This window comes from Pelobates fuscus, chromosome 6, assembly GCF_036172605.1.
Source record: "Pelobates fuscus isolate aPelFus1 chromosome 6, aPelFus1.pri, whole genome shotgun sequence".
Classification (NCBI taxonomy): domain Eukaryota; kingdom Metazoa; phylum Chordata; class Amphibia; order Anura; family Pelobatidae; genus Pelobates; species Pelobates fuscus.
Window position 1 is genome coordinate 260,057,867 of NC_086322.1, and position 26,723 is coordinate 260,084,589.

The 26,723-nt window shown below is 41.3% G+C and overlaps 1 protein-coding gene and 1 non-coding gene across 3 annotated transcripts in view; both read right to left on the reverse strand.

The window, feature by feature from the left end:
* Window positions 1-26,723, reverse strand: part of UNC13D (unc-13 homolog D) — a 111,964-nt gene that overhangs the window by 37,958 nt on the left and 47,283 nt on the right. For both annotated transcript variants that reach the window (XM_063459045.1, XM_063459046.1), the window contains exons 7-21: window positions 26,108-26,300; window positions 25,897-25,941; window positions 25,010-25,078; window positions 16,619-16,688; window positions 16,118-16,222; window positions 14,484-14,573; window positions 14,039-14,142; window positions 11,708-11,825; window positions 7,594-7,718; window positions 5,902-5,992; window positions 4,665-4,721; window positions 4,431-4,528; window positions 3,679-3,730; window positions 3,415-3,545; window positions 3,050-3,170 (exon numbers count right to left, since the gene is read on the reverse strand). In XM_063459045.1, the coding sequence (XP_063315115.1) occupies window positions 3,050-3,170; window positions 3,415-3,545; window positions 3,679-3,730; window positions 4,431-4,528; window positions 4,665-4,721; window positions 5,902-5,992; window positions 7,594-7,718; window positions 11,708-11,825; window positions 14,039-14,142; window positions 14,484-14,573; window positions 16,118-16,222; window positions 16,619-16,688; window positions 25,010-25,078; window positions 25,897-25,941; window positions 26,108-26,300 (1,469 nt within the window). The remainder of the gene's footprint in view (window positions 1-3,049; window positions 3,171-3,414; window positions 3,546-3,678; window positions 3,731-4,430; window positions 4,529-4,664; window positions 4,722-5,901; window positions 5,993-7,593; window positions 7,719-11,707; window positions 11,826-14,038; window positions 14,143-14,483; window positions 14,574-16,117; window positions 16,223-16,618; window positions 16,689-25,009; window positions 25,079-25,896; window positions 25,942-26,107; window positions 26,301-26,723) is intronic.
* TRNAT-AGU (transfer RNA threonine (anticodon AGU)) lies at window positions 23,812-23,885 on the reverse strand. The gene has a single exon. It is a non-coding gene; the product is annotated as a tRNA-Thr (tRNA).

The following is a 26,723-nucleotide window of genomic DNA, read 5'->3' on the forward strand; positions in this document are numbered from 1 at the left end:
AGGAAGTAAATTCATTTTTTATTTATTCATTATTCATATTCTTGGGAACTACCGGAGGATCTGTTGTTCCAGGGTCTTCTTCGACATCTGGAAACACACGGGCCTGGCTCTTGTGAGGCAATTCCTAATCTCTAAAGGTATTCCGGAACAAGTTGTATCTCCTCTGTTATGTTATAGGAAAAATTCTACTTCTTACACTTATCACAAGATATGGCAAAAATTAGCGGACTCGCTGAAGAGAGAAGGGAGAGGTTTTGGTTATGCAAGTCTTGGGATTTTTGCAATCCGGACTGGATAAAGGCCTCATCCTTAATACGCTTAAGGTGCATTGTTCAGCATTATCAGCCATATCAGGAATAAGATGGGCTGAAAATACGATGGTGATTCATTTTTTAAGGCAGTAATCAGACTACAATCCGTACCTTTACAGCTCCTTGGGATTTTCCTTTGGTTTTGCACGCTCTTACTGGCTTTCCTTTTAAACCAATAGAATAAGTTTCTATCACCATTCTTTCTCAAAAGATGTTGCTTATGCTTGCTTTAGTTTCAGCCAGGAGAATTGCAGATATTAAAGCCCTCTCTGTTAAAGAGCCTTGTGTATGCTTCCTTCAGGACGTGTAATCCTCCGTCCGAGGCCCGAATTCTTACCCAAGGTCACGTCCTTTCATTTTAATCAGGAAATAGTCCTACCAGATTACTTTCCTGAACCTCCCTCTCCTGAAGAAGAAAGGTGTCATTTACTGGATCTGAATCGTTGCTTGCCATCTTACATTCAAAGTACTGCTTATTGGAGGAAATCCAAGCAATTGTTCATCATTCCTTGGGTATCACACAAAGGAGAAGCCGCTACAGGCTGGATGTTGCCTCTGTTGCTGATTCTCAAATGTGGTCTCTCTGTTTTGAATTCAGCTCATGTTTAATACATATTTTGCTTGATTACCCTTTCTGTAGTTTTTACTGCTTGGATATTCCCATTAGTTAAATGCTGCCATGATTAGCCAGGAATAGAAAAAAAATTATCCATACTTACCGTAATTTTCTTTTCCTGGTTATTATTCATGGTAGCACCTAATGTTCCCTCCCACTTTGGGGACATGCTTGTTACTTGACTGAGGAACTTGAGCTGACTAGGATCCTTATATACCTGACCACCGAATTGTTTAATTATTTTTTTCCTGTCCTATTGGTTAGAGGGAGGAGCTAACCCATTAGTTAAATGCTGCCATGAATAATAGCCAGGAAGAGAAAATGACAGTAAGTATGGATACATTTTCTCTATTGGTTTGTATCCAGAGACCATCGCATAATCCTGTAGCACATTAAGCAACGGGGTATGGAAGCAAGGGGTTCGGTGATGGTCAGCAATAGGTTTCGGATCATGATGCCCTTGATCTTGTCGTTGTTGTGAAGAGATTGTAGCAATGGTTCGAGGGAAAGAGCAAAGAGGATGGGTGAGAGAGGGCAGCCTTGGCGCGTGCCATTGTATATTTGAAATGAGGGGGGATAGGTAAGAGGGAGGAGCAGGTTTGCAGTGGGTAAAGAATATATCGTATGAAGAGCATTCAGAAAAGGTCATGGGGGTTGTGAAAAGGAATGGCCACAGTAGCCAGTCGAATGCCTTCACGGCATCGAGCGACAGGATGACAGTTGGGATTTGCCTGTAATTTACACACCATATGAGATCAAATGTTCGTCTGATGTTGGTCTGGGTGAATCAGTTTAGGTAGAAAGGGGTTTAATCTGTTGGCCAGGATTTTGGTGAACAGTTTGATGTCCACATTGAGTAATGAAATGCGTCTATAGTGTCCAAACAGTTTTGTTAGGTTTTGTAAAGTTTTTATATAGTTTTGGCTACCTCTTCTGGGGTGGTGGTTGTTGCTATTAATAGTGGCATTGGGGGGAGGGAGGGTAGCTCAATGGAGGCCAAGTATTGTTCGGTTTGAGTTGTAATTATGTCTGGGTCCCGGCGGGCGTTTGGGTTGTGGTCATAGAGCGAGGAGAAGTATTGTTGGATGATGTCCGCTATTTGTTTTGGTTGTTCGCACACCTGTCCAGTCGGGGAGTGGATTTTGGCTATCTGTTTGGGTGTTGTACTCTGTTTTAGCCTCCAGGCTAAAAGGGTGTCTGATTTGTTGTATTTTTCATAAAAGAGTTGTTTAGACCACTGTAAGCCATCTTTAGTCATGAAGTCCTTAACGACCTTTTGGCAGCTCGCGATTTGGGTAATTAGTTCTGGGGTTAGGTTTTGTTTGAGTTTGATTTCAAACGACCGTAGCTGTTGGAGAGTGTGTTCTAATTATTGCTTCTTGTGTGCAGTTGCTATGCCTATGATAGTGCCCCGCAGGACAGTTTTGTGTGCTGCCCAAAGGGTGCTCTGAGAGGATACGTAGCCCTGATTTATAGTAAAGTACTCAGTGATTGCCTTTTGGATGGATTCTCTAGTTTGTGGGTTGTGTAGGAGTGTGGAGTTGAGGCACAACGACCAAGGTCTCACTGTATCAGGAATGTCTAACGCAAGGGTAATTTCTGCATGGTCCGACCATGTTATGGAGCCCATAGAGGTGGAAGTGATCGACAGCATAAGAGAGGGGGAGACCAAGAAGAGGTCGATTCTAGAATGGGATTGGTGGGGGTGGGAGAAAAATGTGTAGTCCTTCATAGTGGGGTGTTGAATTCTACAGGCATCTTGTAGTTGCATAGTTGCTGTGAATGAAGCGAATAGTTTGTCTGATTTGGCTGTTAGGGGCGTATTGCATCTCTGTATTCTGGATCAATGCCTGTCGATAGTGGGTGATAGTGTTGCATTGTAATTCCCCCCCCCCCAACACGACTGTTAAGTGATGGAAAGGGAAAAGTGATAGATGTGCTCGGAAGGACTGCCAGAATGTGCCACATAGGGTGGTAGGTGTGTATATGGATGTGAGCGCATATTTTTTGGGCCCTATGTGTCTCGCGATCGTGACGAACCTTCCCTGTGGGTCTGTAGGATTAGTACCTTGTTTAACTCTGAGAGTCGCCACAATTAGCATTCACCATGACATCTGCTCACCTGATCTATTTGTACAGCTCTTTGCACTCTCTCCTTCGCGGTATTGTATGCTTTCAGCAGCCAGCTGGGCAATAACTCCACAAACCAGCGATGGAATTGCGACAAATGGAGCTGCTCATCACTGAAGAAACAGAAATGAAAATGTTCTGTTTTTCACCAATGCTAGTAAAGAGTTAACAGGGGTTCCAATATACAGTATCAAAAGGTCTGCTGAAACATCTAAGATGTTTGATTCTTTAGGTTTGCAGCTTGCTGTGACTAGCTTTCTTTACATGTGTAACAAGATAATTTTCTATGACAGAGAGTCACCTGCTTTATTTGTCAGAATATAGTATGATCCATTCCTTATGTTGGTGATTCTTTACCTCGTGCTTTGGTGGACGTGAAGCTGATAGAGCTCTCGCAGGGTGAGGTATAGCTGATACAGGAGCTCAGACAGTGGAGGCTGAGACCCCTTCTCCAGGGGTGGCAGCTGACTAAGTAAGTGCTCGGAAACCTGATGGATGACATGACACATAATCACAGAAGGCACAAAAGACAAAAAAGGTGTAGAGAAGCTTAGCATGTTGAGTACCAGTTGGAGAGCAGTAAAAAGTATTTATAGAAAGCATTTGAATTGTTTTACATACCAGTTCCTGCAGCTCCAGGAATGCCAGACTGAATATATCCACCTTAATAGTGCTGGGACAGAAGTAACATATTATTAGAAAATGTATGTACCATGAGCTACATAGAGCTTTACAGTTTAATTTCACCTTTGGAAGAAATAACTACAGACATTTCTTCTTTAGGAACACTGCAAGTACTGCAAACTATCCGGCATGGTTTAATTTCTTACCTGTGGTCCAAATGGCACCACTCCCTCCCTTCACTACTGCAGTCAGAGTGCTGGAAAGGCGCTTGAACTAAATCCAGTGGTGCATTTTAGCACATTGGGCTTGAGTGATCAGTCAACAAGCTGGTACTGTACTGCTGGGCTTAGCTCAGAGGAGCCACTATAAGCTTCTTCTTAGGAGCTTCTGACTCTCCATCATCAGAAGTTAAGCCAGGAAGTAGCGTCCAATGGACCCAACGTAATAAGAATCTTTAAAACAGTTTGACTGCTTACAATGGGGGCACCAGGGAACTCCTGAGAACCACAACACGGTTGTGGTTATAGTGCTTGGAGTTTTGTGTTAAGGATTACTGGTTAACTACCCTACTCCACAGTCCCACTATAACAAATGGATTTACAACCCGTCCATAGGATTCCCAAAGTATTTCTGCTTCCCTGAATGTTGGATAGAAAAGTTTAGCTCATATTGCTCTACCATGCTCTTTTATCACATCTAAGTGTCACTTTTCATTCTTTTGAACATTTTTAATTTGACAAATGTCTTACTTCATGAAACACTTGTTAAAGGACTTGTGGCAGCTCTGCAGATCAGAGGTGATATCAGCCACAAGGTTCAGTAATGACTTCAGATTGTCTTCATGACTCTGTAGAGAGAAGACTCAAATGTAAAAACAGGGGGTATGGTAATGGGCAAGATAGAGAAGAGATAGTGAGTGGGAATGACCAACATAAAAAGTAACAATGGCCAATAGAAGTAATAGCAAAGGTCTTTTTACCCACCTGGATCATTGGTTGCAGATGTTGACGTTTCATATGAAACCATTCATGGGTACCAACCTGCAGATGAGATATTAGAAACTAGAGTTGCCTGCCTTTAGTGTAATATTGTCTGATAATCTTTTAAATAATTTCTATCAAAATAATACATATACAATATAAGTCATCATTTGAACATTGCTCAAATGGATATATACAGTTAGGGGTTCTTAGGGTAAAGGGGTGTTTAGATTGAAGGACTTAGGGTTAGAGGTTATACCTATTGGTACTTTATCGCCCATTATTAAAACTGTGTGCTCTTTCATTGCATTGTCATTATAGTATTATTACAATGACACGAGACATATCAAATAAAATAATTTCAATAAACATCTTTAAATTGAAACAACACTGATGAAAAGCATAGTATATTTAGATAAAGATGCCTTTGTCTATGATCCATAGCAGTAGTGTGTTTTGTCAGGACGTAAGGATTAGTTTAATAATAATGTGCGTCCTGGTCTTGTCTACTATTAGTACTGTAAGGTCAAATAAGGTATTTAGGAGGTTAGGATCCATGTTGGAATGTAAATTTTAATTCATGGCACATCATTCTTGGCAAGTAAGGGATTAAGAAATTAGTATATTTGGTTTCATGGAGGGAAATTCCCATCCAATCAAAAAATGTAATGCTGCCTGTGATCTATTAAAACATATGTAGTGCTTTTTCTCTAGCAAAGGCCCCCACTTGCCTTACCTCATTAAACTAAATATGGCCCAGAGGGGTGTAATTTTAAAGAAACATTGCAAAATCTGGTTTGCAATGTTGCTTTTCTTTCTTGCTTTCTTTCTTTCTTTCGTTAGATTGGGTAGACATTACCATGCAAACATTTTGGGCATTCATTAGAATTTAGCAAACATGCCTTGAATTTGAGGGCCGGGTTTAACACTCTGGAGAATTTTGATGGTCATTTCCACAATGGAGTCTACAGGCAGAAATGTCATAGTTTGCAAAGCAGGACCAATCACTGCACAAGGGTGAAGATCTGAGAGATCACTGGTCCAAGCCACCAGCCCCTTGGAATAGCTGTGGTGCAAGCACAGAGAAAGGCTGTAGACTGGATAACTCTGGACAATGCTACAGCCTCCCTTTCAAAGGACTTGTCATTTTACTTTTGGTTTAGTGTCTCCAGAACTTTCTTACATAAGTTTGCAGTTGTTTTTAGCATAGTGGACTCAGAGGAAGTGTTCTCCTTGTTACCTTAATGGCCTCAGACACTTGTTCTTGTAGAGTCGGGGTCAAAGAGCACATCTCACGGAATGCTTTGGTCTTACACATTTGAATGAGCACCCTAAAAGGATACAAAATGTTAAGTGTATTGAGAAAGATGACTGAAAAAAAAGAATATGGAAAATAAAAGAAGCTGATGAATAATATAACAAGTAGATGTTATTTTCGTGAAAAGCTATGAGGGGGCCCTCCATCACCTGACAGGGAGATCAAAATATCTCCCTGCTCGGCCCTGTGCCCCCTCACATGCTCGAGGGAGCTTTGTAGTCTGCAAGTCTATCGGATGTAGATCACATTGGAGCTCCCTCATGGTCCCCAGTAAGAGCAAGTGCTCTGAATCACTGACTGAGTGTCAGACCATGAGGGAGCTCTAAAAATTATCTGCACCTGATATTGGTGCAGACTACAATGCACCCAACAGGGATCTTGCTCCCCAACATACCTCCACTTAACCACCAGGGATAACACATCCTCCTCACAAAAAGTGAGCAGGTTGGGGGAAGAAAAGCTCCCCACACTTATACAGTTCTTAGTGTCCTACTCACACACAATACTCAGCCACTATACACACTCTCTTACACACACACAACATTTAGCCACCATAAACGCACACAACGCTCACATAAAAAGAGAGCAGGGCTCTTGGAGAAGGCCCAGATCTTGCATATTGGGCAACCTAAATCCAGCTCTGGTGAGAAGTTAAAAGAGAGGAAACAAAATACAGCAAAAATGAACTAAACAAGAGTGGCCAAAAAATGATGGAAGATGGTGAAGAAGAGAATAAATATGCCTAAAAGGAAGTTCAATTCTCAGTATAAACCATGAAAATCATATACTGATAAAGAGCTCTCTCTGTTTAAATGAAAGTTGATAATAGCCAGGTTTCTTTTCCCTTTGATACCGATTTGTAGTAAGAAAAGCTTTTCGGAGGTCTTGGTATATGCATCTTCATTGCGTTATTTTACATTTACTTACAATTGTACAGTACCACAAGCTTACATCTGATCATTTTATAGAAGGAGGCCTTACAAGTTTCTCTTACTGTTTAAACTAAGTCATTTCATTATTCCAATTAATTGTGCTTATAGAACCAGTGCTTCACATGCTGTTGGATATGCCTGCCTCCTACAAACTCAAGGTTTCAAAGCAACCCAAACAGCATACATGGCATTAGCTTGGCGACCCAATGTTCAACTGCTATATAATTTACAAAATAAAGCAAATAGAATGCCTTGATTAGGCTTTTTCTATTACACTGAGAAATGGCTGCATTTATTTTACAATATTCAATTTAATGAGAACTGTTGCATGAGGCCTAGTGAATATGATGTGCAATTTCTGACCACTGGGGGACTTACTAAAATAGAATAATCTATCCCATTCCAAGAGTTAGGCACCATAGATCTACATTATACAGATGTTAATAAAAAATGTGTCTTAAATGACTCAGATTGTGTATATTGACTAGTTTTAAACATAGAATCAATACTTATCTAATATCATACATAAGAATAAGAGTTAAAACAAAGCACAAGTGTAAGAAAATGTTAAATCTAAAGTAAAAATAAGGTTTTTTTTTGCCTAGTAGATATGAAGCTTGTAGAAAAGATAATACAAATACATAATGTCAAAAAGACCAATACAGGTCACTTGGTTACTAACCTTAGCAGACCCTGCAAGCGTTCAAGGGACCGTGGTGCTGAAAGTGGGAACATAATGCGATACTTCTTCAGCAGCGATATACCATATTGCAATAGTGACTCAAAAGACTCTGACAGTTCAGCTTTCTGTATGGAAAACATAATTTTTATTGTGAGTGGTGCTGGACAGGCACAGCAGTACAGGAAGACATGGGGAAATAACAAAAAGTAAATTATCTCTTTAGTTTGATAGTGAAACGGAAGAACTGACGGCATGATAAAATGCCTCCCAACTGTCCAATTCCAGCAGGACAGTAATGATTTTTGGTTTCTGTCCTGCCTTACTTCCCTGCTGTCTCACTTTTGGGGACACCAGGGAAGTTTCCCCAATAATCATAACACAACAAAATGGCACTAGGAGAGCATTACAGAGAGCACTAAAACATGTCTCTCTGTATGACCTGCCCTCAGTGGGCCAGCTAAAATGATTGGCAGGCAGCTTGGTGTGTATTCACATTAGGCTGACCTGCCATTAAAGGGACACTATAGTCACCCAGACCACTTCAGCTCAATGAATTGGTCTGGGTGCCAGGTCCCTCAGGTTTTAACCCTTAAGATGCAAACATAGCAGTTTACATTTGGGGTTAAGTCAGCCTCTATGCCTCCAACGCACAGAGCGTCCATTGGAAAGCATTGAGAAATGCTTTCCTATGGACACTTTGAATGCGCGCGCGGCACTTGCCGCGCAAGCGCATTCAGCTACGCTGACGTCGGACGGGGGAGCTTATGTCGGCAGGGGAGGAGAGGTCACCAGCGCTGAGGGAGCCCGGCGCTGGATTAAGGTAAGCTGCTAAAGGGGTTTTAACCCCTTCAGCGCCACGAGAGGGGGACCCTGAGGGTGGGGGCACCTTCAGGGCACTATAGTGTCAGGAAAACCACTTTGTTTTCCTGACAATATAGTGATCCTTTAACTCGGGCGGGTACACTCCTTTCAGGGCAGAGGTAGTGATGCAATTGCGTCTTCATATGTGCCATGTGTAACTAGCCCCCAGCACATGAGTGCAAATAACTCTGAACGTATAGAGCTGAAACAGAAACACTGAACATTAACATTCCTACCACCATGGTCTTATATTTGGAATTCTTTGTGAATTTACTTAGCATCTACTTGTTTTTGTTAGGAGGCATTTTGCAAATATTCATTGTCCAAATTTGCAATTCACATATTAAGTAACCCTTCAGTTTGAGATTGACTGCTTTACACAGTTATCTGTGTGTTACCTTGTGATTGTTGCAGTTCTAATCTTTGCAAAGACAGCTATAGTTCAATCTGCACATTATCCCTATAATGCAGGGTTAACCATTCCCAACTGCTCGTATTCCATTCATCAGAATTAGAGACTTTCGATCACGGGTCACTACTTCCCGGTGAGAACAGAGCTAATTGTCTGAAGCCTGGAAATTTCTTGCAAAAATCTGCAATTTCAAATGTAGGTTTCATGCTTATATTTAAGTTATTTTTAGTATTACTATTTTCTCCATTTTATTCATTAAACAACAAATTGTATTGAATAAAACTGACTTCAGGACAAAAAAGTTGGAAAAATCTCCAGTAAAACAAAATAAAAAATTTATATATATGACTTTTTTTTCCTTAACTACAATTTTGGGTTACATTTACAGTTGAAACCTCAATTCAATATTTAATTAATAAAAGCATAGGTATGGCTAACAATTCTGGATTGTTTTATACAATAAATCAGTGGCGGAACTACCGCGGTCGCAGGGGTCGCAGCTGCGACGGGGCCCGTCACTTCAGGGGGTCCAGCTGCCCCGCGGACCCCTGCGACAGCGGGTCCCACCAGCTGAGTAATGCGGCCCCGGCCCACGTGGTGTAACCGCTTAAGCCACCACTGGACCCCAGGGAAAGGTACACTACTGCTGGGGAAACTACTCTGGGGAAATTCTGGGGCTCACATACAAAGGCATCTTTATCTAAATATACTATGTTTTTCATCAGTGTTGTTCCAATTTAAAGATGTTTATTGAAATTATTTTATTTGATATGTCTTGTATCATTGTAATAATGCTATAATGACAATGCAATGAAAGAGCACACAGTTTTAATTAGGTGAGAATAATGGGCGATAAAGTCCATAGCTTCTGGAGTACCAATAGGTATAACCTCTAACCCTAAGTCCCTCAATCTAAACCCCTCTTTACCCTAAGTACCCCTAACTGTATGTTCATTTAAGCAATGTTCAAATGATGACTTATATTGTATATGTATTATTTTGACAGAAATTATTTAAAAGAATATCAGACAATATTACACCAAATGCAGGCAACTTTAGTTTCTAATATTTCATCTGCAGGTTGGAACCCATGAATGGTTTCATATGAAACGTCAACATCTGCAACCAATAATCCAGGTGGGTAAAAAGACCTGTGTGAACACTGTCTATTTATCCTTTGCTATTACTTCTATTGCCCATTGTTACTTTTTCTGTTGGTCATTCCTACTCATGATCTGTTCTCTATCTTGCCCATTACCATGCACACTGTTGTTACATTTGAGTCTTCTCTCTACAGAGTCATGAAGACAATCTGAAGTCCTTACTGAACCTTGTGGCTGATATCACCTCTGATCTGCAGAGCTGCCACCAGTCCTTTAACAAGTGTTTCATGAAGTAAGACATTCGTCAAATAAAAAATGTTCAAAAGAATGAAAAGTGACACTTAGACGTGATAAGAGTGCATGATAGAGCAATATGAGCTAAACTTTGCTATCCAACATTCAGAGAAGCAGAAATACCTTGAGAATCCTATGAACGGGTTGTAAATCCATTTGTTATAGTGGGACTGCGGAGTAGGGTAGCTAACCAGTAATCCTTAACACAACAGTCCAAGCACTATAACCACAGCATTGTGGTGGTGCCAGGAGTGTATGTCTGTGTGTATGTCTGTCAGTGTGTCTGTGTGAGTGTGTGTATGTCTTTCTGTGGGTCTGTATGTGTGTACGTATGTCTTTCTGTGTGTCTGTATGTGTGTCTATATGTCTGTGTGTGTCTGTATGTCTCTGTGTGTCTGTATGTCTGTCTGTATATCTGTCTGTGAGTGTGTGTGTATGTATGTGTGTGTGTGTATGTCTGTCTGTGTGTCTGTATGTGTGTATGTCTGTCTGTCTGTATGTCTGAGTGTGTCTGTCTGTCTGCATGTATGTGTGTATGTCTGTGTGTATGTCTGTCGGTGTGCATTTGTATGTGTGTGTGTGTTTGTATGTATTTGTGTGTTTGTATGTATGTGTGTTTGCCTGTGTGTGTGTGTGTGTGTCTATGTGTGTGTCTACATGTGTATCTGTTTGCATGTGTGGGGGGAGGGGGTAACGTATGGGAGTGGGACGATAGACGTATGGGAGGAGGGTGGCAGGAGCACGGTGGGGCCCCAGGGCAATTTCCGCACCAGGCTCCTTGGTTTCTAGTTATGCCTCTGCAATAATTACTGCAGTTTGATTCTATGAAATGATGGAGAAACCACAAACCACAAGAAAAAAAAAAAACAAAAGCTGTGTCATAACCTCTTACTGTCAGGACGGACGAAATGATGCCACTGCAGACAGTACTTTCTCATTTAAGTTGCTGCTAAAAAGAGGAACAGGAAATGTTGATTTTCCGTAATCTTTTTTTTAGAACGTTATAACGTTTTTGTAGTGTTAATGCATCTTTTTATTTCTGCTTCTCGGGGGGGGGGGGGGGGGGGGCTCCAAGTATATATGCACATATTATTTATTAGATTTTTAAATAATACTTTTTTTTCTGTTTTGATTTAACCATACATGCCAGCTTTGCCTCCCATATTTCCAAAAAATGTCATTAATAATTGTTTTTGTTAGCTTGGTAAGCTTTTTCCAGTTTGGATAAATTGACTTTAAATTTGAAATTCACTTTGAATTCATCTTCAACTCAAACCTTAGTAAATAACAATGCATAATTACAGTATTGAAGAAGTTACTGTTTAAATGTCATGAGACAACAAAAACAAGACGAAAGACAAATCATCAAAAACAAATTGGCTTTCGAAGCAGTATACACAGTCTCTCACACACAGACACACAAACATATACACACACACATTACCTGCTCATCCTGCAGTCGGCCTTGTACCCACAGGTACTCAATACTTGTAATATGATGCAACAGGCAACTGCTACTAAACTCCAAACTCTGGTACAGTTTGCTATAAGCCAGCCACTGCCTGAGGGAAGCACAGACAAAGCAAATGTATAGTCAAAGAGGAAATAGACATTTGGTAATGGACAAGCGACTGAGTGAAACACGATTGGAGTTGTAAGTGGCTATGGGACCAGACACTGTTGAATTGTGAAGCTCAAGAGACAGGTTATTATGGATATATTGATATGTGTGTCAAAATTAAATATACATATACCATCCATGTTTCTACTGCAATGCATACAATATTAATCTTCTCCTGACTCTGGTCTGAATGATACTTAGCCTAGCCTGAAACTAAGCAGCCAAGATATGTTAGAGGGCACAGTAAGTAACAGTCACTAAAGCTCACTGTAGACGTTATGTTGCCTAGAGTGTTTGGGCACCATTGCTGCTTTTAATGAACACTCCAAACACCTTAAACACTTTAGCTTGCTGAAGTTCTTTCTGTATGAAGAGTGTGTCCTTATTTTCATTATAGAAAAAGTGCAGGTTTCAATATAAATTGGCACATTTATAACTTACCCTTCCCTCCTCTGAATTACTGTCAATTTCATGCAACCTGAACAACATTAATTGGGTGGGAGTGGTGGGACAGGCCCTGGGGAGATAGCGCAGCTAAGCGGACATGGGCACATGTAGGAGTGTGGGGATAGATGCGTGGGAGTGTCTTTGGAAGTGTGTGTATGTGTGTGGGTGGGGTTAGGGCTATGTGAGCTAGTAGGGGGGAGGTCTTACCTCAGTGCCACTTGGGATTCGAGCCAGTAAACAGCTTCCCGCCCGCCCACCCAGTGTAGGTTAGTGAGTCACAGCGAGTCGGGGGTATGTCCTTGCCAATTAAGTTTGGTTATGTTTAAGGATGGAATAAGTTCCTTATGTTTGCAGGTCTCAGCCTCCCCGTCTTCAAAAGGTTTAACTTTAGGTTGCTTGAGGTCTCGTGCCCATCGAGCGTGGATAAGGTCGGTTGATGGCAGGCATTGGAATGATATGTTTTTATGACGAGGGGGAGGTGAGAGGCAGTGGTGTTTAGGAACCACTGTATGTTCATTGGCAAGGACGGTTGGGTCTCTGTATAGCACTGTATGTTGAGTTGTATATGTATATATGTTATTTTATGATTATTTATTTCTAACAGTTTTGTTACAGAAAGAAGAGTTTAATATATGGAGTTATGGGGGTGTTATACAGTAATTTATTTATGTTATAATAAATGCTGTGGCCTGTTCATCCATACTACGTTGTCTGTCGTTATTGGGGGGTTGAATGGGGTTAATTATGTTTATGTTTCATCGTAATTCCCCACTACGTACATACAAGGTTAGCCCTGCAATATCAGTTAATCTATGTCATCCATATCAGACGAAATTGACATTGATAATGCAGTGTTAATTGAAGACAGGGAGTTTTCATCTTACAATAAGCAAAAAGCAACTTTTTTTTTCTACTTACACATGCTATTGGGATTTATTTATAACTGTTAATAACCTAAACCTATTTTAACATTGGCGTTTAAATACAGTTTCGATGCAGCGTGTATCTGTTTTTTCAATTATTTGACTTACAACAGCAAAAATTATGACTCATGATAGTCGATATACGTCATTCAGATAAGAATTTTTTTCAGGAAAAAAAATACATGATTCTATATGACAAAGCCTTATCTCAAATATGGACACAGGGGAAAGGAGGCTAGACAAAATGACGGAAAGTTGATTTTCGAGGCACTAACATCCTAGTGCTCCAATAATGAGGTGTAAGTACGTGTAAGTAAGTAAGTAAATGTAAGTAGTAAGTGGTATGTAAATGTGGCAGACTTTGTCAGAAGAAGAACTTGGAGGGAGAAGAGATAAAGGATCCCAAATCATAGGCAATATGCAAATTCTTATTTTTCGGGGAAAAGAGCAAAGAACTGTAGACGTGCCAAGAAATGCTTAGGACACACATCTACTTATAGATAAATTCCCCAAAATATTTGAATTTGGTGACACAGAAACTATAAGTACCACACCTTTTCACTATATCATGAGACACAATAATGGGACTGTCTATGTTCTGAGACGGTGTTCACATTTTTCAAATATTATTAAATTGTAAAACAGTAATTACTAAATGTGACAGATTGATTTTATGGTTTTCTTTTTGTGATGGACCACTCTTATTTTACAAGTAGAGAAAGCAATCTGAAGTGGAAATGAAAGTAGGCTCAATACCAAACGTTTCGAACTCTCTATTACTCACGCAAGGCCTTGATGAAACTCAGATATGTCTTTTTGGGTAGCGTGCAGATATAAGATAGTAATGCCATGAGGGCTGATATCCCCATTCCACGTGCTTCCCGTAGCCTGCGTGTTGAGGAAAAGTTAAATATAAATACATTTGTATATAATATGTATTTCAGACTGAGTTGGGAATGCAAAAATAACACGATAGTGACATCAAGAGTAAATGTAATAAAATAACTCCTGTGATGTCTGTATGTGAAATAACTACAATATGATACAGCAATATATTTAGATGTGCCTAGGTAACATAAATGTACGACATAATCCTGTCACCGTAAACAATACATTTACACTGCACACAGATGCACACAAATAAGCAGGGAAATAATTATTCCTAAAAAGCAGCGTCGGGGAGCTATGTTCTGCCAGCCCAAATAATACATGGTAGAAAGCCAATTTACCTGATGACGAGTGATCTCATAACGGACAAACTGCTGTAGCAGCTGACGGTGTACAATGTAGCTGGGGGTTTTGCTCAGCATGCCCAATCTCTGGAAACACAAAGGCACAGTGTTCAGTACAGTGATGTAATGGAGAAAGCTGTATTAATGTTTAGAATGTGTTCGATTTAATTGTTAATACATTTATGGAAAAAACATATTTGCTGATCAAGCACATTTTGACCAAGTTACTGTCTTGACACAAAAGGAAAGTTCCAGAACACGATGCTCTGATTAAATAAATGCCAGTGAAAAAAATGAATTTGGATTCTCAAAAATGGATGAAACTCGTTGTTTGTGTGTTTCGTTAAAGCGTTCTAGAATACTGTAGACATACTTATACCTCCCAACTTCAGTAAATATGAAAGAGGGATATGGGTGGGTGAGCCAGTGAAAATTTAAAGGGACACTAAAGTCACCAGAACGACTATAGCTTATTGTATTTGTTCTGGTGAATAGAATCAGGCTTTTTGCAGTAAACACTGTCTTCAAAATGCAATGTTTACAGTACAGCCTAGGGATACCTAGGGATATGGCCACTCCTCATATGGCTACTACAGGTGCTTCCTGGGGCAGTGCAGCACTGCCATTCAGTGCCTCCACCCTTTGTTTGGAGACACTGATCTTTCCTCACAGAGATGCATTGATTTAATGCATCTCTATGAGGAGATGCTGATTGGCCAGGGTTGTTTTTGACTTGTGCTAGCTCTGCCCCTTATCTGCCTCCTGGGCTAGATGGTGTTTTTAACAATATAGGGTCAAGAATACATGCTTGTGTTCCTGACCCTATAAAAACGACAGCCAGCAGCTGCTGCCACATTTACATGCTTCCCTTGAACAGAGACATTTGTGAGTTGGTGCACAACTTCCCTTCTGTTATGTGTCTGTATGTGATTGGATGCATATATATGTATGAGACTGTGTGTGATTTTGTGTCTTAATGTATGTGACTGCGTTTGATAATGTACCAAGGCACTGTTACCTTGCCCTTTTAAACCAATTATTTACGACCAGACTCCGATCTGAGTTGTTCAAGCTGCTTACTAGATTATATAACAATGGCTATAAACCTTTGGGGTTTTTTTCTGTTTGATAAGTGTCTATGTATGTGTGTGTTGAAGTTTATAGTGATCATATGTCTATGCATGTATGAGATAATCTAGGTGTACAGTAAGTTCTATGTGTAAGGTTAATAAAGCACATTGTACATTTTTCTTCTCAACTAGTACTCATCAAAACTGGATTTTATTTACTGGCATGGGTAAGTATACTCAATAAAGTGACCCACGTGCATATATGGATCATTTTAAAGCCTGACATCTTCTCGCTAATTGGTTTGCTTTTACAATATTTGTTAAAGTGATATATTACTTAAGAGGCAAGTCTGGCTATACCAGTTTACGAGGAAAAGAATGATTGTGTTTTCTCTCTGATCAGCCCACTAAGACAGCAGTAGCCAAAAGGTGGACTTTATTTAGAAGATGAGCAAAGCATTATGGGAATTGCATTTTTAAAACGTTTTACTCCAAATATCACATGCTGAACACAACAACCAAACAAGGACAGAAAAGCTTAGGTCTGCAATTATCTCTCACCTTCTTGTGTGTGAGAAGAAACTGCAGATGGCATTGTCCTCTTTCGGGGTATGTCTCTGTGCGAGGCTCCAGGTGGTACCAGCAATCTTCCTTACACTTCAGATCCTGTGCACAAAGACAATAGTTAGATTGTCCCAAAGCTACAGCTCAGAATAATTTTCCACAGCCCTTTCCGTCTGCATGACCTAAAACAGGGCAGAGCAAATGATACATCCCCAGATGTTCTAGAACAGGGCTGCCCAATAGGTAGATCCCCAGATGTTGTAGAATTACAACTCCCACGATACTTTATCATTCTAAAGGCATGCAATGAATCATGGGAGTTCTGTTCTACAACATATGGGGGTCTACCTATTGGGCATCCCTGTTCTAGAACTACAACTGCCATGATGCTTTGACAACAATTAGAACTGCAAAGCATCATGGAAGTTGCAGTTTTACAAAATCTGGGGATCTGTTTGGCCAGTCCTAAATCTTTGCAAAGTCCTTTCATATACTCACCCGCACGCGCAGGACTACATTTCCCAAAAAATCATCTTGTCCTTTGTCCTTTCGAGCATCTTTAATTATTCTGAAATAACATTTAATGGGTAGATACTGAGATAGAAAATAGAAGGTTTTACAATGCAACACAGAGGAATTACTTTGGGTGAGAAGCACAGCCAGAAGTCTTGTGTGCACTCCTAAACTCCACAGTGTCTAATGAAATATACAGATTTGGAGTCTGAATTCAGTTCTGCACAGGCCATATGGCAGTGACGGCAAACATGTTTCAGTCCAAGTTTTCAATAATATTCAGATCTCAAAAAAAATATTTAAAAGTGCCCAATACCCAATTGAATTCACAATACATTTATTTCAGACACCTACAGCAATTTTTTAATTGCCCACTAATCACAGGTAAGGCCTTTGGCTTGCCATATGTTTTCACCCTTTTATATTCACCTCTTGCCTTGCTATATAAAGATCTCATTCTCTCTTTCTAACTCCCTCTGTTAGAAATGACTCTACTCTCTATTCAGATCCCAATTTCCATAGCCGTTGGAACTCCAAATACACAACAGATTGTCACTATGGGGGTGGAATGAAATCCAAACCATAGAGAATTGAATGCTGAATTGCCAAATTTAAACTAAAACAGCCATGCTCAGATATTTTCCAAATCAGTTATTTTTGCCTATTGAAAATCAGATTTCAGTTCACTACAATTCATTGTTTTAGTAAATAAATCCCTATGCGGTGTATTTACTAAACAGTGAATTTAAAAAGGGAGAAAATAACAAATTTCGAAATTTAGGCTTACATTGCCAAACTGGAAAAAATAAACAATCTATTTTTCGACCTCTTTTATTTTCTCCCCATCGCTGGCATATTACTCCACACAACTTTAACTCTCTCACATTATTTCCTTCATGTCTCTCCCCCCATTTCTCTCCCATTACTTCTTATTTGTCTCCCCCTATTTTCTTATCATGTTTGTCATTCTGTACCTCATTATACCTTATCTCTGTCACCCATCCATCCTTTTACTTGTTGCTCCACCATCCTACCCTCAGTAATATCTATCATTCATTCCTAAACTAAACGGGGTTTCTCCCATATTCTTTCCCAATATCTCTCCATTAGTGTCAATGTCTCTCTCATTTCACCCATCCACAACTCATGTCTCTCCCCATCTCCCTCCCAACATGCCTATCCCCATATCTTCCCCCATACTGTCTCCTCATTTTTCTAGCCCAACCTGTTATCTTTAATCTTCGATAGCACCTTCCTCCCACCCTGTGTGCCCCATATTGTCAATGTCTCTCTCATTTCACCCACCCACAACTCATGTCTCTCCCCATCTCACTCCCAACATGCCTCTCCCCATATCTTCCCCCATACTGTCTCCTCATTTTTCTAGCCCAACCTGTTATCTTCAATCTTCGATAACACCTTCCTCCCACCCTGTGTGCCCCATATTGTATTTGTTCCTGTAGCAGGAGCGATGTGGTCAGTGTTAATGTGGCATCCCTCCTTGATTTTGCTTCGTGTGTAGATAGAGAGAAGGAGCTCAGTCCACAAAGGAGCATTGAGGGGTACCAAGCCAGATCAATGCTGACCTGCACATCTTACCCTGTCCTGCAGAGGGCACACCGCTTCACCATAGATTTAATAAGGTAATGCAGGGCTGCTGTTTTGAGAGTTTTCTTCCCCCCACGGTTCCTTCCTCTCTGATCTCCCATTTCCACCCTGTCCTACTCATTTTCTCAGTCACATTTATTCATGCCCATCTTACTGCCATTTCCTAATGTTATATCTCAGTATTAATTTCATCCCTCATTCAATTTTCTTACCATTAACTGGGACTGCTGTACAGGGAGTCTTAGAGGGTAGTTGCCGGGTCGGAACCAATTTCCACTAGGCAGTTAGTAGTACCCAAGAGGTAGCGGCAGGAGCTGCTCTGGAAAGTGCACGACATCCTGCTATCTGGGCATTACACACCAGATATCGGCTTACACAGAATTTCTTTTGGCTCGGGATTTCACAGGATATTTATCTGGCGGTTTTGCCAGACGTGCGATACTTGCCAGAGGGTGGGTGAGAGGGGAGACCACCACAAGGCCAAGCTCCACCCTCTCCCCGTAATTAAGGAACCTTTTTGAATAGCGGTAGACCTGGTGGGACCCTTAGCTAAGCCTAGCCCCTCCGGCAAGAGATATATCTTGATGATGGTGGACTATGCAACCAGGTATCCAGAGGCGGTGGCACTGACCAACCTTCATGCAGAAACAGTCACGGAGGCCCTGATGCGAATCTTCTCCCCCATGGGATTTCCCCAGGAGATAGTGTCGAATCAGGGCACCCAGTTTACCGCAGAGGTCACCCACCAACTCTGGAGGCTCTGCGGCATCAAGACGATTATGAGCTCCCCTTACCACCCCCAGACCAACAGTCTATGCGAATGGTTCAACGGGACGTTGAAACAAATGCTCCGGACGTCCGCAAAGTCCAGCCGGGACTGGGAGAGATTCCTGTTGCACCTCTAGTTTGCCTACCGGTAGGTGCCGCAGGAATCCACAGGGTTCTCCACGTTCAAGTTACTCTTGAGGGTGAGGGGGCCCTTAGACCTTATCCGGGAACACTGGGAAGGGAATATTAGCCAGGATGGAACTCCCATCATTCCATATGTGCTGGAGTTCCGTGACCATCTGGAGGAGTTGACTAGGTCTGTACGAGCGAACCTCCAAACAGCACAGCACCGCCAGCGCACCTGGTACGATCAGGGCGCCAGGGATGGTAGCTTTCAGGTAGGACAGAAAGTTTTAATTTTAAAACCTGTCCAGAATGACAAGCTACAGGCTGCCTGTGAGGGTCCATACCAAGTGGTAGAGCAAAAGTGCGACACCACTTACGTGATCGGCCCCTGCTCTAGAGTGGGAGGGCGACGCATGCTCCAGCTGAACATGCTGAAGCCCTACAATGTGCGGGCAGAGGAGGTGGCAGCGATGATGACCCTGCCTCTGAAGATTTCAACAACCTTTCCTTACCAGACCTCCTAGTCGACGAGAGTCAATCAGGTGAGTTAGAGGAGGTCAAGCTGGGAGAACTGCTGAACCCTCAGGAGCGTTCCCAGGTACAGCAGCCATTAGAGGAGAAAAAAGCCACCTTCTCCAATGTAGCCGGGAACACCCCTTTGGCTACTCACCGGGTAGAGACACCAGGTCAACTCCCACTGCACCAACCCCCATACCGAATCCCAGAATCGGTACAGGAGAGTATGTGAAAGGAGTTCCAAGAGATGCTCCAACTGGGGGTTATTGAGTCCTCTGACAGCCCCTGGGCCTCCCCAGTAGTCCTTGTGCTGACATGGGATGGTACAACCCATTTCTGCGTGGATTACCGGAGGTTGAATGATAAGACCGTGTCCGATGCCTGTCCCATGCCTAGGACAGATGAGTTGTTAGACCGGATGGCTAGGGGCCAGTACCTCACTACAATTGATCTTGTAAGGGGTATTGGCAGGGGGATAGCCCCTGAAGCCATCCCTAAGTCAGCGTTTGTCACCCCATTCAGCCTGTACCAATTTAAGGTCATGTCGTTTGGGATGAAAAACACTTTGGCTACCTTCCAGCAGATGGTGGACCGGCTCCTGGACGGGTTTTTCAAGACTATGTCTGCGCATATCTCGATGATATCGCCATCTTCAGTGATACATGGCAGGAACACTTGGCCCATATAGAAGCGGTCCTAGATAGGATCAGGGAAGCGAGCTTAACCCTTAAGCATAGCAAGTGTAATATAGGCATGGCCGAGGTACAGTACCTCTCTCACAGAGTGGGATGCGGGCAACAGAAGCCTGAGCCCGCTAGGATTGAGGCAGTGGCCCAGTGGTCAACCCCCAGAATGAAGACACAGGTGCTAGCTTTTCTTGGGACAGCAGGGCACTATAAGAAGTTTGTGCCCAATTATAGTGCCCTGGCCAAACCCCTTACTGACCTTACTCGTAATAACCTTCCACGCCAAGTAGTCTGAGCCCCGGAGTGTGAGCAGGCATTCCAGCAGTTGAAACAAGCTCTTGTAAATGCCCCTGTCTTGGCAGCCCCCAATCAACCTAAACACTTTCTTGTCCATACAGACGCTTCTATGTGTGGATTGGGAGAAATACTGAGCCAAGTCGGGCCCGATGGCGGAGAACATCCTGTGGTTTACATCAGTCGCAAGCTGTTACCTCGAGAAGTAAGTTACGCCGCCATCAAAAAGGAATGCCTGGTTGTGGTGTGGGCCCTGAAAAAGTTGCAACCCTATTTGTATGGACAGTTCTTCTCTTTGCTCACGAAAAACAACCTGTTAGTCTGGCTGAACCGGGTGGCGAGGGACAACACCAGGCTGCTGCGCTGGAGTTTGGTGCTGCAACCTTTTGATTTCACTATACACTACCGCTCGGGAAACAAAAGGGAAACACTGACGTTCTCCAGAAAGACAGAACTTGAAAAATTATTCCTGAACACCCCCGGACATCCCCAAGCCGATCCGTTAAAGATCAGACTGTGTATGCTGGCTTGTGGTTACGCGGGAGCAGTGTAGCGGAATAGACATTTATCAGCTACTTTTATTCCCTTTATTGGCTGTCCGTACCCCTCCCCCCATTACAGTACTGTAATGGGGGGGGGGGGGGGAGGGGGGGTACGGACAGCCAATAAAGGGAATAAAAGTAGCTGGTGAATGTGTACTCCGCTACATATATACGTGTGTAATTTTACTCCAAGTGTATTTTTATATATGTATATATATATATATATATATATATATATGATATATAACATTATACCAAGTGTATTTGGTCTCATATATATATATATATAAATATATATATATACATATATTATTATTTATTTATTTTTAATTAAAACAAAATATATATTTTTTTACAGATGCAGGGAAACTGCCTGTCAGTTCAGGCAGTCCCCCTGCAGGCAGCACTATGGATGCCTATTGTGGCCATGTGACCGCTCTTTCAGAGCGATCACATGGCCCGTGGGGGCCTAATTTGCAGAGAAGGGACTGTCTGGGCTGCCAGACAGTCCCCCCAGACCGGAAGGAACAAAGATAGCCGGCGGGGGAATAGCGGCGATTGGGTAAGTAAGAAGGACTGCGAGGACGTCGTTAAGGACCGTTTTTGTCGGACAAACCTAGTACATCCTCGTCCTTAAAGGGTTAAATGATTTAATATTTTGAAAAATATTTTGATATATTTTTATACATATGATATATTTTCTGATATTTTAAAGTTTTGGGGGAAAAACATTTTAAAAAAAGTTTATCCAAAAGTGTAAAATCATTTAAAAACGTATCCAAAAATATTAAATCAAGGTCCATGTTAGTAAAATGGTTAATATGACTATGGTACATAAGTGAACTCTTAGAATGTGTGAATCCATTGTGTGACACCATTGTACATCTTCCTCATTTAGTAATGCTACAAAGCATGACCGAAGTGTTTCTCGCCTTCCAAAACAGTTCAGGCTCCGGACATCCAGTGTGATGTCGGACTTTTGAAAATCAACATCTTCTACTCTATCTATCTTCTCACATAAAATAAAACATCAACAAACATCACAATTCTACATCTGCTCTCAATGATTGCTATCAATGTGAATGTCCAACTCATGCTCTCTCTCTACCTCCCAGATAAAATCCACCTTTCCAAGTAGGAATTTTTTTTTAGTTTTTCTTTTCCAAAATATTGTCAAATTAAAAAGTTTTATTGTGCACATATGGACTATTTTTAGTGTAAGTGGTTTGCTAATGGGTACGGACCCTGATGTCAGAATGTCAATGGACAATCACTGCTGTGTAACTCAGCCATCAGCCAACTTATACTTCATAAATTGTGAGAAAATTAAAAAATGCTAGACCACTCTAAATAAATTAACATTCTGGCAAGGCTTTACCTAATATTCAGACAAAGAGTCACAAGGTAAAGTAATACTAGCATAAAGACGTATTTTGATAAACAATTCCACTGTTAAAAACAAACAAATGGGGGGAGGAGGCCTGGACTGAGACTGGTTGTGCCTCAGGAGAGCTCCAAGCATGATCTGTATTTAAAGCGGTTTAACTAGCTCCTGGCCAGACTGACCTATAGTGTGACTTACCTGACTCAGGAGCCAACCTAAGTGCCTTCCATTGAGTTATAAGTGACTGATTGGTAACTTTCGGTGGTCTCGATGGGGCCTAGTGAGATATTCAGGCGGGTGAGGCGGCTGATCCCCCACTCTGTGCTGCTTGGCCTGCTCAGGGACTTACAGCATACCCCATTCCTCCCCCCTGGACCGGGGTTATCCCCGTCCCCACTGGCTCACCTCTCACATCAGCGTTTTCATATACAGCTGAGCCCGCCAATACATAGACCACAGCTTATGCTTCAAGCAAGGTCGCGTCCGCACTCCCCAACGGTTCAACTCTGGGAGAGCATGCAGGGACTTTCTGGCACAATCACTCAGGAGACTGGAGAAAATCTTTAATTGTTTCTGGGGCTCCCTGGAGACACGCTTAGCTCAAGATTAGGGATGTGCATGGGCAAAAAATTAGGTTTGGTACGGCACTTTCGAAATTCAGGATTTCGGCAATTTGGGTCTTTGGCAATTCAGGACTTCCGAAATTCGTGACTTCGGCAATTCGGGAATTTGCCAATTCGAGACTTAGGCACTTCGGGAATTCGGGTCTTTGGCAATTCCCCAACCCTACCACTAACCCTAACCCTACTCCTAACCCTAAGCCGACCCCTAACTCTACCCCTAATCCTACCCTTAACCCTACCCCTAACCCTATTAGGGGTAACACTAACCATTATCCCTAACCCTACCCCTAACCCTAATAGGGTTAGGGTTGGGGTAGGGTTAAGGTTAGGGGTAAGGGTTAGTGTTAGGGATAGGACTAGGGTTAGGCATAGGATTAGATTCCTGTCATCATTCCCTTAATTTTCCACTTTTCAGAAATCCAAAGCACTTTGGCAATTCATAGAAACATAGAAACATAGAATGTGACGGCAGATAAGAACCATTCGGCCCATCTAGTCTGCCCAATTTTCTAAATACTTTCATTAGTCTCTGGCCTTATCTTATAGTTAGGATAGCCTTATGCCTATCCCACGCATGCTTAAACTCCTTTACTGTGTTAATAAGATAGTTTTCTAATTCTAGAGCTAAAATAGGCACTGCTGAGATTTGAACTCAGGATCTCCTGTTTACTAGACAGGCACTTTAACCAACTAAGCCACAGCGCCACAACATTCGGTTCGACACTTACAAAACTCGACACTTCAGCAATTCGGGACTTCAGCAATTCGGTTTGGTTCGGCACTTTGGAAATTCGGCACTTTGGAAATTCGACAATCCAGCACTTCGGACCAAAACGAATTACACATGTCTGCTGAAGATCCTCTGCTACATCAAGCAAATGGTCGGAGGGATGGGAGCCTGGAGACTAATGGGCAAGCAACCCCAGGCAAGCAACCCTTTCCAGCGCAGGATTCTACTACCCATAGCCCACCTGGGCCAAAGGCTGTCCGGGGCAAGTCCCCTAAACATCGTCCACAAGGATGAAGGGCCACCTATCACAAAAGCCTTCTGCTACCCCCCTGTGGGGAAGGACTTGGTCTCATTGAGTTCCCAAGTCTGTGGAGTGAGGGTGTCGGACAGATTACAGGCCTGGGGCTGGAAGGATGCCCTGACCTGCTCCAGCATTGTTGCCCCCCCTTCATGACATTTGCTGTCCCATCTCTATGCTTATATTATATGTTGGCAATCGACATTTTTACGACCTCTTTATTTACTTTATTCTTTGTTCCTTAATATTGCAAAGGGCAGCGGTGTAGTGCCATCTCTGGCCCCAGTGGTTTATTTACCTGCAATCTGACATAGAATTTTCTTAAGCATTACTAATTATCTAACTCTCAGCATGTCTGATAGTGACTGTTGTAACGCAGTTATTGCCATATTCTCAGACGTATTTCCTAGCCTGATCTTTCTAAAATATCATAAAACTGTGCTGTACCATTGACATGCCACACAGCTTAACAATACTGGATCTATACTGTTTATGTATGACATGCCATATATCTATTTGCTATCTACTATTGAACTTGTATATGCTGTTGTGGCAATGCAAGGTTTTCTGTTTCTTTATTCACAGCAAAAATAAAGAATTATAAAAACAAACAAATGTCAGAGCCATATTTAAAGAAAATAAATAATATAGGGTTGCATTAATGTTAATGCTGTCTAGCGGAATGCATCTTTCCCAACATGCAACATTAAATTGGATGCTTGGGCATGATAGAGTACGAAAGAACCATTTATTTTTGTTTGCTTTGTTTATTTGATGCCACTGTTACCATAGGATTCTCACCTCTTTAGTGAGTGCAGATCTGTTATCTCTCCGAGTTTAGATCTGCCTGTTTCTAAGTCATCTGAATCCCTTCAGAAAAAGAGAAATTACAATTATAGAGACAAAACATAATTTCAGAAGGAAAAACCATAAAATTATTCTATACAATTTCTAAATAAAAATATATATACATATATATTAGATATTATGAGGCCATAAGGACATTGTAGAGGACCAAGTAAAATGGTGGGAATAGGAGGAGAAGCAATTAAACCGAAAGAGATTTCATACTCTAACAACCTGATGTTTTAAAAGAATCTAGTACTTTTAATTCATGTAAATATTCATTAGTCCAACACTCATGTCCAAGAGGAAATTGAGTAACACCTCTCCATAAACCCAAGCACAAAATTTACTACAAAACAAGATCATGAATGTGCAATAGACTTACAAGAAATCTCTCATTCACTTAAAACAATGAAATTAAATATACCTGAAGACAGTGGGAGCTGTATTTGTTTCGATTCATGTGCAAGATTGGTTCTCTATCATTTTTCTCAAGCGAATAAAAGATTAGTCACACACACCTCTATGGCATATTGACAATAATTTCCCTTCACTTAAATGACAAACCACATAAAATAAGCACATTTAATGTCATGTTGCATATTTCTCCCAAAGAAAGTTCATCGGGAGAGCCAGGACTTGCTTAGAGATCTACACCAGTTCCTGATTATGATGTTGTAAGAATTTTGTTTTTTTGGGGGGTTTTATTTTTGCCTTTTTAGCTATATGCATTAAAAACGGATGGTAAATCTACTTTGATTGTACTTTTACAATAATAAAATGACATGAGTATAAAAGAATAAGTAGGTATGAATAAAACATTTCAATAAGGTATGACTCACCACATGTCCATTTGAAATTTTGCGTATTCAATGTTGTCAATTTCCCTGAAACACAAATAAACAAATAGTAGACAACAAAGTCTGCACCTACTCAAAAATAATAATAAAAAAAAACACTTAATTCCCCCAATGGGAATGTTTAGACTACAGACATATATTCTAAGTAAGGTTCGATCAACGTGTAGCAGAATTTATGGATGGTTGTACGTACAATATGAAAGTCTCGTTCCACACAGGGTTTAAGGTCTGGGGCTTAATTTGAGTCTTGTGAGTTCGATCTTCTGGAATTGTATTGCGCACCACGGCTTTCTGCTTTTGCTTCTTGTCACGACTTGGGCTGTTTTCCCTGGATTGTTGATCTGAGCGACTATCAATTCCCAGCATGCAATAAGGGTCACTGAAACCTGAGCAAACAATAGATGTTTCACTTCAAGTTGTTGAGGTTTACCTAAAAGTGGTTTTGGGTTAAGGAGCTTTATCAGCCTTTAGCTGAAATTAAGTGGGTCTTAATATAAAATTTGTGTTTCTGGTCTCAACTGATCTCCATCTAGAATATGGCATTGCAGTAAAAAAATAAAAAATCATCCCCTTATATATTTATATACTGGAAATTTCAAGCACATAAAAAATAGCTGCACAAACAGGATGAGGCACAAAGAAATTAAGAGGATACAAGGAATCAAAGCTTTCATATTATCATAACTATCATCAGTTATAGATCCAGCAGAACCTTCTCATTTTCCAGGTCCTGGGTTTGTTTCGCTGGTGTCCGACATTCAAGGAAACCTAGAAACGGCCACCAGCAAACACAATGTATTTGCATCATC